The 16,494-nt window shown below is 47.0% G+C and overlaps 1 protein-coding gene across 11 annotated transcripts in view; it reads left to right on the forward strand.

The window, feature by feature from the left end:
* Nucleotides 1-16,494, forward strand: part of LOC110498046 (probable palmitoyltransferase ZDHHC14) — an 89,226-nt gene that overhangs the window by 68,902 nt on the left and 3,830 nt on the right. For all 11 annotated transcript variants that reach the window (XM_036954983.1, XM_036954978.1, XM_036954979.1 and 8 more), the window contains 3 exons: nt 1,616-1,718; nt 8,050-8,159; nt 12,311-12,413. In XM_036954983.1, the coding sequence (XP_036810878.1) occupies nt 1,616-1,718; nt 8,050-8,159; nt 12,311-12,413 (316 nt within the window). The remainder of the gene's footprint in view (nt 1-1,615; nt 1,719-8,049; nt 8,160-12,310; nt 12,414-16,494) is intronic.

The following is a 16,494-nucleotide window of genomic DNA, read 5'->3' on the forward strand; positions in this document are numbered from 1 at the left end:
GAAGCATGTCAGGCCCTCTGGTGAGGAACCGTGTGGCAGGCTCAGCTGATAACACAGCAGCCCAATGTTGTACAGCAGCACAGTGCTTTAAAAAGGCATGCAGGGGATGAGGCCTGACAACATCTATCTCACCAGTCTCCTGTATGTGAACGCTGACATCCTTTGCTTGTCCTTGAGAGAGGAGCGGGCAGAAAGTCATCATGGAGGAGATGGTAGTTGGATTAACTCTAACCTGTGTGTTCTCTTTTCTTTTAGTGTATGTATGGGTGGCAGGTAGCCTATTGGTTAGAGCGTTGGACTAGTAACCAAACGGTTGCTGAATCAAATCCCTGTGCTGGCAAGGTAAAAATCTGTTGTTCTGCCCCTGAACAAGGCAGTTAACCCACTGTTCGTAGACCATCATTGAAAATAAGAATTTGTTCTTAACTGACTTGCCTAGTTAAATAAAGGTTAAATAAAATAAATGTGGCTGTGTGTGTATGCAAGGCTGGCACAGGAGTCAGGACATAATGACAGTAGTAGTAGCAGCCCAGGGGAAGCACTTTTACATAACTCCTCTCACTGGGATTAGGGTTTGGCAGTATACTGTATTTTACAATATACTGATATTGATGCATAAACATGGCTCATCGCGCTCTAGCGACTCCTTGTGGCGGGCCGGGCGCCTGTAGGCTGCCCATGTCGTCAGTTGTTTCCTCCAACACTTTGGTGCGGCTGGCTTCTGGGTTAAGCGGGCGGGTGTTAAGAAGCGCAGTTTGGAGGACGTGTGGCTTGACCTTCGACTCCTGAGTTGCAGTGATAAGACAAGATCGAAAAAGGGGGTAAAAAATAAAAACAATTAAAATAATAATAAATCAAAATAAGGCATAGATTTTTTTGCTCATATTGCGCAGCCCTGGAAATGATCAAATACCATCATACCGCTCTAACTCTGATTCTGCTGCTCCTGGTTCTGCTGCTCCTGATTCTGCTGGTTCTGATCCTGATTCTGCTGCTCCTGGTTCTGCTGCTCCTAGTTCTGATCGTGATTCTGCTGCTCCTGGATCTGATCCTGATCCTGCTGCTCCTGATTCTAATCCTGTTGCTGCTGCTCCTGGTTCTGCTGCTCCTGGTTCTGATCCTGATCCTGCTGCTCCTGATTCTAATCCTGATGCTGCTGCTCCTGATCTTTGAGAACACTGTTCCACTGTACTACCATGCTGTTTCCAGTCAAGTGAACAGAGGCCCAGGCAGGCTAGCTTGAGTAAGGACACGCATTGGCAGCAGGTCAATACTGCCCTTTCCTTTCCTCAACTCTGTGTGTTTGTATGTATGTGAGGGAAAGAGAGCAGATGTGTGTCTCTGTCTGTGAGTAAGAGAGGGTACCTGGTGTGAAATAGCTTTTCAATTGGTAATATCACTCGCTCTGAGACCTTGAAGTATTTTCCCCCTTGCATTAGTGATAGGTAACAATGTTTCGTGGAAGGCAGTTGTTGTGTTCAGAGGGTCCCTAGTTTGAGCCCAGGTTGGGGCAAGGAGAGGGATTGAAGCAGACCTGTTTCAGGAGCATGCACCTGTTACTGAGCTGTAGCATAGGACAGTGTATGTGTCAGGTTTTCCTTAACCCTTTGGTCACTGTGCTGGAGGTGGTTGTGTGTTTCTTCTCTGTCTGGTCCATAGTGGGGCTGTCTGGATTCCACACATACCTGATCAGCTCCAACCAGACCACAAATGAAGATGTGAGTACATGGACACACACACTCACTCTCTCTCTGCTTCACAAGTTAAGAGGATTGGTAAGTGTTTAACTGGATTTCTCTTAAATTGCTGAAGTTCTCATGTGTAAAACATCAGTACCTGCAGGGTTCATCCATACCCCCAGCCATCTCCTGTCTCCTACCAGATTACACAGGCACTACTAAACCCCCAGCCATCTCCTGTCTCCTACCATATTACACAGGCACTACTAAACCCCCAGCCATCTCCTGTCTCCTACCAGATTACACAGACACTACTAAACCCCCAGCCACCTGTCTCCTACCAGATTACACAGACACTACTAAACCCCCAGCCATCTCCTGTCTCCTACCAGATTACACAGACACTACTAAACCCCCTTCTTCTCCTGTCTCCTACCAGATTACACAGGCACTACTAAACCCCCAGCCATCTCCTGTCTCCTACCAGATTACACAGACACTACTAAACCCCCTTCTTCTCCTGTCTCCTACCAGATTACACAGGCACTACTAAACCCCCAGCCATCTCCTGTCTCCTACCAGATTACACACACTACTAAACCCCCAGCCATCTCCTGTCTCCTACCAGATTACACACACTACTAAACCCCCAGCCATCTCCTGTCTCCTACCAGATTACACAGACACTACTAAACCCCCAGCCATCTCCTGTCTCCTACCAGATTACACAGACACTACTAAACCCCCTTCTTCTCCTGTCTCCTACCAGATTACACAGGCACTACTAAACCCCCAGCCATCTCCTGTCTCCTACCAGATTACACAGGCACTACTAAACCCCCAGCCATCTCCTGTCTCCTACCTGATTACACACACTACTAAACCCCCTCATCCTGTCTCCTATCTGATTACAGACACTATTAAACCCCCCCCTTCTCCTGTCTCTTACCAGATTACACAGACACTACTAAACCCCCAGCCATCTCTTGTCTCCTACCAGATTACACAGAAACTACTACTAAACCTCCCAGCCATCTCTTGTCTCCTACCAGATTACACAGACACTACTAAACCCCCAGCCATCTCTTGTCTCCTACCAGATTACACAGACACTACTAAACCCCTTCCTCCTGTCTCCTACCAGATTAGACACTACTAAACCCCCAGCCATCTCCTGCCTCCTACTTGATTAAACACACTACTAAACCCCCTTCTTCTCCTGTCTCCTACCTGATTACACAGGCACTACTAAACCCCCAGCCATCTCCTGTCTCCTACCAGATTACACACACTACTAAACCCCCAGCCATCTCCTGTCTCCTACCAGATTACACAGACACTACTAAACCCCCAGCCATCTCCTGTCTCCTACCAGATTACACAGACACTACTAAATCCCCAGCCATCTCCTGTCTCCTACCAGATTACACAGACACTACTAAACCCCCTTCTCCTGTCTCCTACCAGATTACACAGGCACTACTAAACCCCCAGCCATCTCCTGTCTCCTACCTGATTACACACACTACTAAACCCCCTCATCCTGTCTCCTATCTGATTACAGACACTATTAAACCCACCCCTTCTCCTGTCTCTTACCAGATTACACAGACACTACTAAACCCCCAGCCATCTCTTGTCTCCTACCAGATTACACAGACACTACTAAACCCCCAGCCATCTCTTGTCTCCTACCAGATTACACAGACACTACTAAACCCCTTCCTCCTGTCTCCTACCAGATTAGACACTACTAAACCCCCAGCCATCTCCTGCCTCCTACTTGATTAAACAGACACTACTAAACCCCCTTCTTCTCCTGTCTCCTACCTGATTAAACAGACACTACTAAACACCCTTCTGTCTCCTACCTGATTACACAGACACTACTAAACCCCCTCCTCCTGTCTCCTACCTGATTAGACACTACTAAACCCCCTCCTCCTGTCTCCTCCCTGATTAGACACTACTAAACCCCCTCCTTCTCCTGTCTCCTACCTGATTTCACAGACACTACTAAACCCCCTCCTCCTGTCTCCTACCTGATTACACTACTAAACCCCCTCCTTCTCCTGTCTCCTACCAGATTACAGACACTACTAAACCCCCTCCTCCTGACTCCTACCAGATTACACAGACACTACTAAACCCCCCCCCCCTTCTCCTGTCTCCTACCAGATTACAGACACTACTAAACCCCCAGCCATCTCTTGTCTCCTACCAGATTACACAGAAACTACTACTAAACCCCCAGCCATCTCTTGTCTCCTACCAGATTACACAGACACTACTAAACCCCCAGCCATCTCTTGTCTCCTACCAGATTACACAGACACTACTAAACCCCTTCCTCCTGTCTCCTACCAGATTATACACTACTAAACCCCCAGCCATCTCCTGCCTCCTACTTGATTAAACAGACACTACTAAACCCCCTTCTTCTCCTGTCTCCTACCTGATTAAACAGACACTACTAAACACCCTTCTGTCTCCTACCTGATTACACAGACACTACTAAACCCCCTCCTTTTCCTGTCTCCTACCAGATTACAGACACTACTAAACACCCTCCTCCTGTCTCCTACCAGATTACAGACACTACTAAACCCCCTTCTCCTGTCTCCTACCTGATTACACACACTACTAAACCCCTTCTTCTCCTGTCTCCTACCAGATTACACAGACACTACTAAACCCCTTCTTCTCCTGTCTCCTACCTGATTAGACACTACTAAACCCCCTCCTCCTGTCTCCTACCTGATTACACACACTACTAAACCCCCAGCCATCTCCTGTCTCCTACCTGATTACACACACTACTAAACCCCCAGCCATCTCCTGTCTCCTACCAGATTACACAGACACTACTAAACCCCCAGCCCTTTCCTGTCTCCTACCAGATTACACAGACCCTACTAAACCCCCTCCTCCTGTCTCCTACCTGATTACAGACACTACTAAACCCCCTCCTTCTCCTGTCTCCTACCAGATTACACAGACACTACTAAACCCCTCTTTCTCCTACCTGATTACACAGACACTACTAAACCCCTCCTGTCTCCTACCTGATTACACAGACACTACTAACCCCCTCCTTCTCCTGTCTCCTACCAGATTACAGACACTACTAAACCCCCAGCCATCTCCTGTCTCCTACCTGATTACAGACACTACTAACCCCCTCCTTCTCCTGTCTCCTACCAGATTACACAGACACTACTAAACCCCCTCCTTCTCCTGTCTCCTTCCAGATTACACAGACACGACTGAACCCCCAGCCCTTTCCTGTCTCCTACCAGATTACACAGACACTACTAAACCCCCTTCTTCTCCTGTCTCCTACCTGACTAAACAGACACTACTAAACCCCCTTCTGTCTCCTACCTGATTACACAGACACTACTAAACCCCCTCCTCCTGTCTCCTACCTGATTAGACACTACTAAACCCCCTCCTTCTCCTGTCTCCTACCAGATTACACAGACACTACTAAACCCCCTCCTCCTGTCTCCTACCTGATTACACTACTAAACCCCCTCCTTTTCCTGTCTCCTACCAGATTACAGACACTACTAAACCCCCTCCTCCTGTCTCCTACCTGATGACACACACTACTAAACACCCTCCTCCTGTCTCCTACCAGATTACACAGATACTACTCAACCCCTCCTTCTCCTGTCTCCTACCTGATTACAGACACTACTAAACCCCTTCTTCTCCTGTCTCCTACCTGATTAAACAGACACTACTAAACCCCCTTCTCCTGTCTCCTACCTGATTACACAGACACTACTAAACCCCCTCCTTCTCCTGTCTCCTACCTGATTACACAGACACTACTAAACCCCCTCCTTCTCCTGTCTCCTACCTGATTACACAGACACTACTAAACCCCCTCCTTCTCCTGTCTTCTACCTGATTACAGACACTACTAAACCCCGTCTTCTCCTGTCTCCTACCTGATTAAACAGACACTACTAAACCCCCTCCTTCTCCTGTCTCCTACCTGATTACACAGACACTACTAAACCCCCTCCTTCTCCTGTCTCCTACCTGATTACACAGACACTACTAAACCCCCTCCTTCTCCTGTCTCCTTCCAGATTACACAGACACGACTAAACCCCCAGCCCTTTCCTGTCTCCTACCAGATTACACAGACACTACTAAACCCCTTCTTCTCCTGTCTCCTACCTGATCAGACACTACTAAACCCCCTCCTCCTGTCTCCTACCTGATTAGACACTACTAAACCCCCTCCTTCTCCTACCTGATTAGACACTACTAAACCCCCAGCCATCTCCTGTCTCCTACCTGATTACACACCCTACTAAAAACCCCCAGCCATCTCCTGTCTCCTACCAGATTACACAGACGCTACTAAACCCCCTCCTTCTCCTGTCTCCTACCTGATTACACAGACACTACCAAACCCCCCTCCTTATCCTGTCCCCTACCAGATAACACAGACACTACTAAACCCCCAGCCCTTTCCTGTCTCCTACCAGATTACACAGACCCTACTAAACCCCCTCCTCCTGTCTCCTACCTGATTAGACACTAATAAACCCCCTCCTTCTCCTGTCTCATACCAGATTACACAGACACTACTAAACCCCTCTTTCTCCTACCTGATAACACAGACACTACTAAACCCCTCTTTCTCCTACCTGATTACACAGACACTACTAACCCCCTCCTTCTCCTGTCTCCTACCTGATTACAGACACTACTAAACCCCCAGCCATCTCCTGTCTCCTACCTGATTACAGACACTACTAACCCCCTCCTTCTCCTGTCTCCTACCAGATTACACAGACACTACTAACCCCCAGCCTTCTACTGTCTACTACCTGAATACAGACACTACTAAACCCACAGCCTTCTCCTGTCTCCTACCTGATTACAGACACTACTAAACCCCCTCCTTCTCCTGTCTCCTACCAGATTACACAGACACTACTAAACCCCCTCCTCATGTCTCCTACCTGATTACAGACACTACTAAACCCCCTCCTTCTCCTGTCTCCTACCAGATTACACAGACACTACTAACCCCCTCCTTCTCCTGTCTTCTACCAGATTACACAGACACTACTAACCCCCTCCTTCTCCTGTCTCCTACCAGATTACACAGACACTACTAACCCCCTCCTTCTCCTGTCTCCTACCAGATTACACAGACACTACTAACCCCCTCCTTCTCCTGTCTTCTACCAGATTACACAGACACTACTAACCCCCAGCCTTCTACTGTCTACTACCTGAATACAGACACTACTAAACCCACAGCCTTCTCCTGTCTCCTACCTGATTACAGACACTACTAAACCCCCTCCTTCTCCTGTCTCCTACCAGATTACACAGACACTACTAAACCCCCTCCTCATGTCTCCTACCTGATTACAGACACTACTAAACCCCCTCCTTCTCCTGTCTCCTACCAGATTACACAGACACTACTAACCCCCTCCTTCTCCTGTCTTCTACCAGATTACACAGACACTACTAACCCCCTCCTTCTCCTGTCTCCTACCAGATTACACAGACACTACTAACCCCCTCCTTCTCCTGTCTCCTACCAGATTACACAGACACTACTAACCCCCTCCTTCTCCTGTCTTCTACCAGATTACACAGACACTACTAAACCCCCTCCTCATGTCTCCTACCTGATTACAGACACTACTAAACCCCCTCCTTCTCCTGTCTCCTACCAGATTACACAGACACTACTAACCCCCTCCTTCTCCTGTCTTCTACCAGATTACACAGACACTACTAACCCCCTCCTTCTCCTGTCTCCTACCAGATTACACAGACACTACTAACCCCCTCCTTCTCCTGTCTCCTACCAGATTACACAGACACTACTAACCCCCTCCTTCTCCTGTCTTCTACCAGATTACACAGACACTACTAACCCCCTCCTTCTCCTGTCTTCTACCAGATTACACAGACACTACTAACCCCCTCCTTCTCCTGTCTTCTACCAGATTACACAGACACTACTAACCCCCTCCTTCTCCTGTCTCCTACCAGATTACACAGACACTACTAACCCCCTCCTTCTCCTGTCTCCTACCAGATTACAGACACTACTAAACCCCCAGCCTTCTCCTGTCTCCTACCAGATTACACAGACACCACTAAACCCAGGCAGCAGTTTTTTTTCCTCTAGTGGATGGTTGAGTTTGGGGCAAGACAACCAGATCTGAGTTTGCCTCATCGCTCACCACTGTAGAGCTGCCTGGGACATTATAGACACACACATACAGGAGGAACCGAAGGTTCCGGTCAAAAGTCTTTAAATACAACTACGTTTTTAACCCCTGGTTTATTGCTCTGATTGTGGCCTTTTCTGTTTCAGATCAAAGGGTCGTGGTCGTCTAAAAGAGGGAAAGACAATTATAACCCTTACAGCCACGGAAACATATTCACCAACTGCTGTGCAGCGCTGTGTGGACCCCTGCCACCCAGGTAAGGACAGTCCTGTGTTTGCGTGCGGATCTGACACTATCTGGCTCTGTATATTTGGATTTACCCAGAATGTAACATATGGCACACTATCATCCTCTGTCTTAGAGAAATCTCAAATCCAATAGTTCTTCTCATTCTAGGAGAAATCAGTTTTTCCTGTCACTGTAATTTACTACATTGTCAGAAAGCTAAAATAGGTCTCATCTTGATCTCGTTAGAGAGCTGCTGCTGTGAAATCATCTGCCTGCAGCTATTCCTCATTCAGACCTCTGATAGTACAACGGATTCCAGCACCTCCCAGTGAGATCAAACTATGCACATAGAAGTGCTAGACGTAGTAGTCATTGTATCTATAGACTCATAGCCATTGATTGCTTATTAGCTTGTCTTATCCAACACTTCCTTCTCTACAGAATTTGCATTCAGACACATCATCAATATAACCCTTTCATTTGGATTGCCTCACTGTGTGTAACTCATAGTTGAAACCCCATTATTTATTTCACCTTTATTTAAATAGGCCATAGAGGCAAAATAATTACAATTTAGCATTAACACTGGAGTGACATATGTGCAGATGATGTGCAGGTAGAGATACTGGGGTGCAAAAAATGAAATGGGGATGAACAGTGAAATATACCTGCTGGAGCTATGGGTGGGTGTTGCTATGGTGACCCGTGAGCTAAGATAACGCGGGGCTTTACCTAGCAAAGACTTATAGATAGTGGGTTTGGCGATGAATATGTAGCAAGGGCCAGCCAACGAGAGCGTACAGGTTGCAGTGGTGAGTAATATATGGGGCTTTGGTGACAAAATGGATGGCACTGTGATAGACTGCATCCAGTTTGCTAAGTGGAGTGTTGGAGGCTATTTTGTAAATGACATTGCCGAAGTCAAGGATCGTAGGATAGTCAGTTTTACGAGGGTATGTTTGGCAGCATGAGTGAAGGAGGCTTTGTGAAATAGTATGCCGATTCTATATTTAATTTTGGATTGGAGATGCTTAATGTGACTCTGGAAGGAGAGTTTACAGTCTAACCAGACACCTAGGTATTTGTAGTTGTCCACATATTCTAAGTCGGAATTGTCCAGAGTAGTGATGCTAGGCGGGCGGGCAGCAATCGGTTAAGGGGGGGGGGGGGGGGGCTTGGGCAAGTTGCTGCGGGAGGTGCAGGGCTGTTGGCCGGGGTAGGGGTAGCCAGGTGGAAAGAATGGCCGGCCGTAGAAAAATGCTTATTGAAATTCTCGATTATCTTAGATGTAGTGTTTCCTAGCCTCAGAGCAGTGGGCAGCTGGGAAGAGGTGCTCTTATTCTCCATGGACTTTACGGTGCCCCAAAACTTTTTAGAATTAGTGTTTCAGGATGCAAATTTCTGTTTGAAAAAGCTAGCCTTAGCTTTCCTAACTGACTGTGTATATTGGTTCCTGACTTCCCTGAAAAGTTGCATATCACGGGGGCATTTTGATCCTAATGCAGTATGCCACAGGATGTTTTTGTGCTGGTCAAGGGCAGTCAAGTCTGGAGGTAACCAAGGGCTATATCTGTTCTTACTTCAATTTTTTTTGAATGGGGCATGCTTATTTAAGATGGTGAGGAAAGCACTTTTAAAGAACAACCAGGCATCCTCTACTGACGGGATGAGGTCAATATCCTTCCAGGATACCCGGGCCAGGTCGATTAGAAAGGCTTGCTTGCTGAAGTATTTTAAGGAGCGTTTGACAGTGATGAGGGGTGGTCGTTTGACCGCGGGCCCATTCCGGATGAAGGCAATGAGGCAGTGATCACTGTGATCCTGGTTGAAGATAGCAGAGGTGTATTTGGAGGGCAAGTTGGTCAGGATGATATCTATGAGGGTGCCCATGTTTACGGATTTAGGGTTGTACCTGGTAGGTTCCTTGATAATTTGTGTGAGATTGAGGGCATCTAGCTTAGATTGTAGGACGGCTGGGGTGCTAAGCATATCCCAGTTTAAGTCACCTAACAGTACGAACTCTGAAGATAGATGGGGGGCAATAAATTCACATATGGTGTCCAGGGCACAGCTGAGGGGGGTCTATAACAAGCGGCAACAGTGAGAGTCTTATTTCTGGAAAGGTGGATTTTTAGAAGTAGAAGCTCAAACTGTTTGGGAACAGACCTGGATAGTATGAGAGACCTCTGCAGGCTATCTCTGCAGTAGATTTCCGCCCCCTTTGGCAGTTCTATCTTGACGGAAAATGTTGTAGTTAGGGATGGAAATGTCTACATTTTTGGTGGCCTTCCTAAGCCAGGATTCAGACACGGCTAGGACATCAGGGTTAGCGGAGTGTGCTAAAGCAGTGAATAAAACACATTTAGGGAGGAGGCTTCTGATGTTAACATGCATGAAACCATGGCTTTTACGGTTCCAGGACTGTTATGACCTATGGCCTCCTGTCTCTCTCCCAACACCCTACGTGCCTCCCCTCACGTTCTACACACACACTCTGTGGTGAAAGCGCTGGTTCTTCACACTCACTCAGCCTAGATAGAGGCTATCTTCTCTTATCTTTACAGCCCAGGTTTCCCTCGCTGACTTGACAACTGGAGACGCAGCACCTCTTCTGTGGTTTAACGCTAAGCTCAGTGCCAAATAGCATCCTATTCCCTATGTACTGTAGTGCACTACTTTTGACCAGGGCTCGTAGGGCTCTATAGTGAATAGGGTGCCATTTGGGACATGTATAAAGGCATGCTACAGTGCAACAGTAGCATGTTATTAACAGTGAGGTAAAACACACGTACAGGGCCAGGGGGAACCGGTGAATAAACAGGGGAGAGAAATTAAAAATGCTTTTAGCTCTGGGCCTTTCAGTGTGTTTGGCTGCACTCTGTGTAACGGTCCCAACCCAGCCTCCACTGCCCACATCATTACTCACTGGTAATAACTCTACTGGGTAGCAAGGGACAGTACTCACTGGTAATAACTCTACTGGGTAGCAAGGGACAGTACTCACTGGTAATAACTCTACTGGGTAGCAAGGGACAGTACTCACTGGTAATAACTCTACTGGTTAGCAAAGGACAGTACTCACTGGTAATAACTCTACTGGGTAGCAAGGGACAGTACTCACTGGTAATAACTCTACTGGGTAGCAAGGGACAGTACTCACTGGTAATAACTCTACTGGGTAGCTAGGGACAGTACTCACTGGTAATAACTCTACTGGGGAGCAAGGGACAGTACTCACTGGTAATAACTCAACTGGGGTGCAAGGGACAGTACTCACTGGTAATAACTCTACTGGGGAGCAAGGGACAGTACTCACTGGGCAGGTGGTGGGCAAGAAGGGTGTGTGTGTGTGTGTGTACATTCTATATGTCTTCAGTTTTCACAAGTCCACCTCCGCCTGCCTGTCTGGTGAATTCCTGTAAGAGACTAGCTAGCTCTGAGTCAACAGGCTCTCTGTTACTGATTACCCTGTGCACTCACACATTCCGTTAGAGCTGACCTGTGTCACTGTTTCATATCAACACACAGCCCCTCCATGGTGGTGAATGGATGTTGGTTAGCCCATGACTTAGTCTCTCTATGCACTTACACATACTCACACACCCCCTTTATACAGACACACATGCATCCTTAGACACACATGCAAGCTCTCACACACACACAAAAAAGACACACACTATAATTCAATCATGTTGCTTAACCTCAGCAGGTTCCTGTCTACTCAGCCATGTGTCAGCCCAGCAATGGTAATGATAGAACAACGATAATGATTCACTCCACTGATCGTTGTATGACCTCATTGATTGAATACTAAGAGGAGAGCCTGCATACGGAATGAAACATTAAATACAACGCTCCTGTAGTGGGTTTCTCTGTGTGCTTCTTCTGGCCCTCTTATTCTTTCACAGTATTAACTCTGTCATCTCATTTCATCTGCATTCTGAATCCTCTTAACATCGATTTACATTGTGTAAGGATATCTGCCAATGATTGAAATTAGAGTATTCAAAGAAAGTAAAGCATTTCATTCACAAATGCAAAATAAATGTAGTGTCAGCCTTGCCTCAAAGTACAGTATTGAAATAGACTTGGGACTTGCCTTATTCACTTGTCAAGGAAGGGATCTAAAATATTATATCATTGAATGGTTTTCTCAGATATTTCTCTTTCTCTCCTCAGTCTCATCGACAGAAGAGGCTTTGTCCAATCAGACACGCCACAGCCCACCCCGCCAACCAATGGCATCACCATGTATGGATCCACCCAATCACAGAGCCACATGGTGAGCCATTCTCCACTCTGTGTCTTTTCCAAACCTACTTATGGCCATCAGTGCAAACCAAACCACACCCATGCCATCTTAATATGGCTTACCATATATCACCTGGCCTCTTGAAGATTAGTTAGCTATAGGTTCCTTATAAAAGGTCAAGCATGGTGAACAGTGATATCATTGATTCAGCCATTCCGGGCCTTGAATGGAGGGTGGCCGCACAGTGACCCATCATTGGCTGACTCAACCTGGAAAACGAATGGCAGCTGTTGCTGTGCCAGGCCCTGATTGCGTGGCAGTGCCAGCTTCTTCAGCTCTCATAGTAGCCTGATTGTCCAGCTGTTGCTGTGCCAGGCCCTGATTGCGTGGCAGTGCCAGCTTCTTCAGCTCTCATAGTAGCCTGATTGTCCAGCTGTTGCTGTGCCAGGCCCTGATTGCGTGGCAGTGCCAGCTTCTTCAGCTCTCATAGTAGCCTGATTGTCCAGCTGTTGCTGTGCCAGGCCCTGATTGCGTGGCAGTGCCAGCTTCTTCAGCTCTCATAGTAGCCTGATTGTCCAGCTGTTGCTGTGCCAGGCCCTGATTGCGTGGCAGTGCCAGCTTCTTCAGCTCTCATAGTAGCCTGATTGTCCAGCTGTTTTTTTATCTGTAAACAATGGCTCTACTGTCCGCCTTGCCATCTAGATAGATAAACTATCCCAATCAATCTCCCGGGAATTATGATGACCAGCGGCATCATGGTGTATTATTGCAATCATCAGCATTGGTAATTGGTTTAGAGTTGGACCAGGGCCCTGTTTCCACGCGATGGGGGTCAAGGGCAGAGTAGGGTTAGAGCCTCCCTCCCTCCCTCCCTCCCTCCCTCCCTCCCTCCCTCCCTCCCTCCCTCCCTCAGGGTTGATGAATAAATACCGCTGCTCTCCTCATACCACGCTAGCAAGCCAACTGACAAGGCTGTTGATCTCACCTCTCTCCCTCTTTCCCTCCAGCTCCTCTCAATCCAAATCTAGAAAGCCAAATCTATTTTGCCAATCTCATTTCCATATCTGGTCAACAGATTGGAACAAATCAACTGCTGGGATTCCAAATAGTGGATTGTTTCTGTTAATATTCACACAGATTTTACCCATGATGCTCAGTGATCTGGCATTATGGCTGGGAAATAGGTCAGTGCGTGTGTGTGAGCGACAGGCAATGTCATTATGGACAGTGCTCGTGCTGTGTGACTCCTTGGCTCCCCCCTCATCACACTCTCCCCCTCTCTGACATCTCAGAGATCCCTAGGTAGGGACATGTGTTGTGCTCATGTGCAGTGCACACACTCTCCCCCTCTGCTTCCCACAAGCTTATCATGCAGACTGACTGGACAATCTAACTCTTGTGCTGGGAGGTTTTGGCATGGCAAAAACAGATAGATGGCAAGAAAGGGATGACAGACAATAACAGACATAGGGAGAGGAAATGAGAATAAATGGTGTTTTAGAGCGAAAGGTCCTACAGTACCCAGGTGGAGTGAGTCTGACTTAACAAGGCACTGTCAGCAGACAGTGTAATTGGTGTTGGAGTGTTTCAGAACAAAGGGAGAGGAACTGTAAATGTCAACCTCACCCCCACCAGTCCTGCAGGGAATGAAAGAAAGAGGACGGCTTCTGGTGGCCCTTAGTGAACAAGCCGTTGTTTCCCTTCTCCTACATTCTAATGAACGGTCACTACTTGTTATACTCCTGAACTTGAATCCAATAGGCTGTTAGAATAATCCAGTGTCCTGGATGGCAGCTCTGGTCTTATTGAGTGGGTCATGGCCATCTGGAACAGTTGTGCTGGCTGGGAGACGTGTTTGGCATTCCATCGCTTTATCACATGTAGAGTCTGTTAGGACCAGTTGTTATTGTTAGGAGCAACATACTACATTTATTACTTTTCACAGGGAACCATTTGAAATGTCGCCACTAACGAAATCTATATTTAGTCACCAACTTAAGAGAATGTGGCATGTGTTTGACTTAACAAGAGAAAGAATTTCCATTGAAATATAGCACCGTTGAATCATAGCTGGTCGTCATGTAAATACTGAAAAACAGCTTCTGTCTCCGGGCCATCAGACTGCTGAACAGCCATCACACAGTGTCCTGCAGTACGAGACAAAACACACACCTCATACACACTCAAGAATCCTGTACTCACAAATACATTCACACACAGCCAACTCTGCTGTCCCATGTATATAGAGACAATAAACAATGGACACTTCATGTTTCTTTCATAGTTTTTCCACATACTGTATTCTCAACATCGCTCATTCTAATATATCTACTACTCTACATTGCATTACTGTTACACTGCACACAGCGTATTTATATACTGGATTCTTGAGAGCTCACTGTAATATATACTGCTGTACATATCATTCTCACTTTTTTGGTGTATATATGCATAGAGTTCATTTGGATTACTGATGGTGTTAATTGGATTCGTTACTGCACTGAGCTAGTAACACAAGCATTACACTGCTCCCGCTATTATAACATCTGCTAAACTGTGTACGTGACCAACACACTTTGATTTGTAATAGTGAAAGGCAGTCTGTCAATGTACGAAAGACAAATTGGTAACTAATAATCGTCAAGTTTGGAGTAGACTATTGCTGTTTTTTCCATGTATCTGTTTTGTAAAGCCATTGTAGGCTGATCTAGAGAAGCTGTGTCACCATGGCAACAGATTACAAGGATGCCGTCATGTCATTACACCATCCGTTACATTAGGCCCCAGTCAGGAAGTGACAGAGAGAACCGTGGAAGGACAGTATGTGTGGGCGACGTGACATCTAGAACAGTGGCCATGGCCTCTAGTTAAAACACAATCAGCTTTTATTTTTTGTAAGTTTCTGTTGTAGCTGGCAGCTATTTTTAGATGGCCGAGCGGGACACATGTAGACTCCGGAATTTGATGGACTCCTGTTTCAACTTGAGTACTGGATGATGATCCACACAACTCATTTTAGACTCTCAGTATCTTTGTGGTGTCTACCTGACGTGTGATTTGTTCAGTCATTAGACAAATGACTAATAGAATGCTTCTCACCTATGTCAAACTAATAATCTAGCTTGAACAACCCTAGAATGAACCAATGTTTAGACAGCTGACATCATTTGAATGTGCATCAGATCATCATGCAGTCAGTCAGCCAGGCAGGCAGATCGTCATGCAGTCAGCCAGGCAGGCAGATCGTCATGCAGTCAGCCAGGCAGGCAGATCGTCATGCAGTCAGCCAGGCAGGCAGATCGTCATGCAGTCAGCCAGGCAGGCAGATCGTCATGCAGTCAGCCAGGCAGGCAGATCGTCATGCAGTCAGCCAGGCAGGCAGATCGTCATGCAGTCAGCCAGGCAGGCAGATCGTTATGCAGTCAGTCAGCCAGGCAGGCAGATCGTCATGCAGATCATTATGCAGTCAGCCAGGCAGGCAGATTGTCATGCAGCCAGGCAGGCAGACAGATTGTCATGCAGTCATCCAGGCAGGAAGACAGATTGTCATGCAGTCATCCAGGCAGGAAGACAGATTGTCATGCAGTCATCCAGGCAGGAAGACAGATCGTCAGCCAGGCAGGCATACAGATCATCATGCAGTCAGTCAGCCAGGCAGGCAGATCAAGAGCAGACATGGTTTTGTTCAGGCTAGGCTAGACCAGGTTTGGTTAGTTGTATTCCTTCTCTCCTTCTCTTAGCTCTGTTCCAGCTGCTCTTCCTGTAGTTTGCTGGGCTGATGACCGGTTTATGACCAGGGCTAAACTTATCAGAACTCAACTTCACTACCTCACAGGCTCCTAGCACAGAGCAGCACGCCAACATGGGTAATGACAGCCAGTGCTTTGGAAAATATCTCTCTCTTCTCCCCCTGGGCAGAACAGGGGGCAGCAGTCCCAGACCCAACCAGCAACTCACCCTCCCCAGCCTCTAAAGGAATTACAGCCAAGGAGATAGTCAAAGCTCATTAGTAAATAATGCCTATTTTTCCAAAGGACAGTATGGAGCTAAAATATTTGAAAAGCATTTATAAAGTAACCTAAGGAGTGCAACTTTGCCAAAGCTGGCCCTT

This window comes from Oncorhynchus mykiss, chromosome 19 (genome assembly GCF_013265735.2).
Source record: "Oncorhynchus mykiss isolate Arlee chromosome 19, USDA_OmykA_1.1, whole genome shotgun sequence".
NCBI classification, from domain to species: domain Eukaryota; kingdom Metazoa; phylum Chordata; class Actinopteri; order Salmoniformes; family Salmonidae; genus Oncorhynchus; species Oncorhynchus mykiss.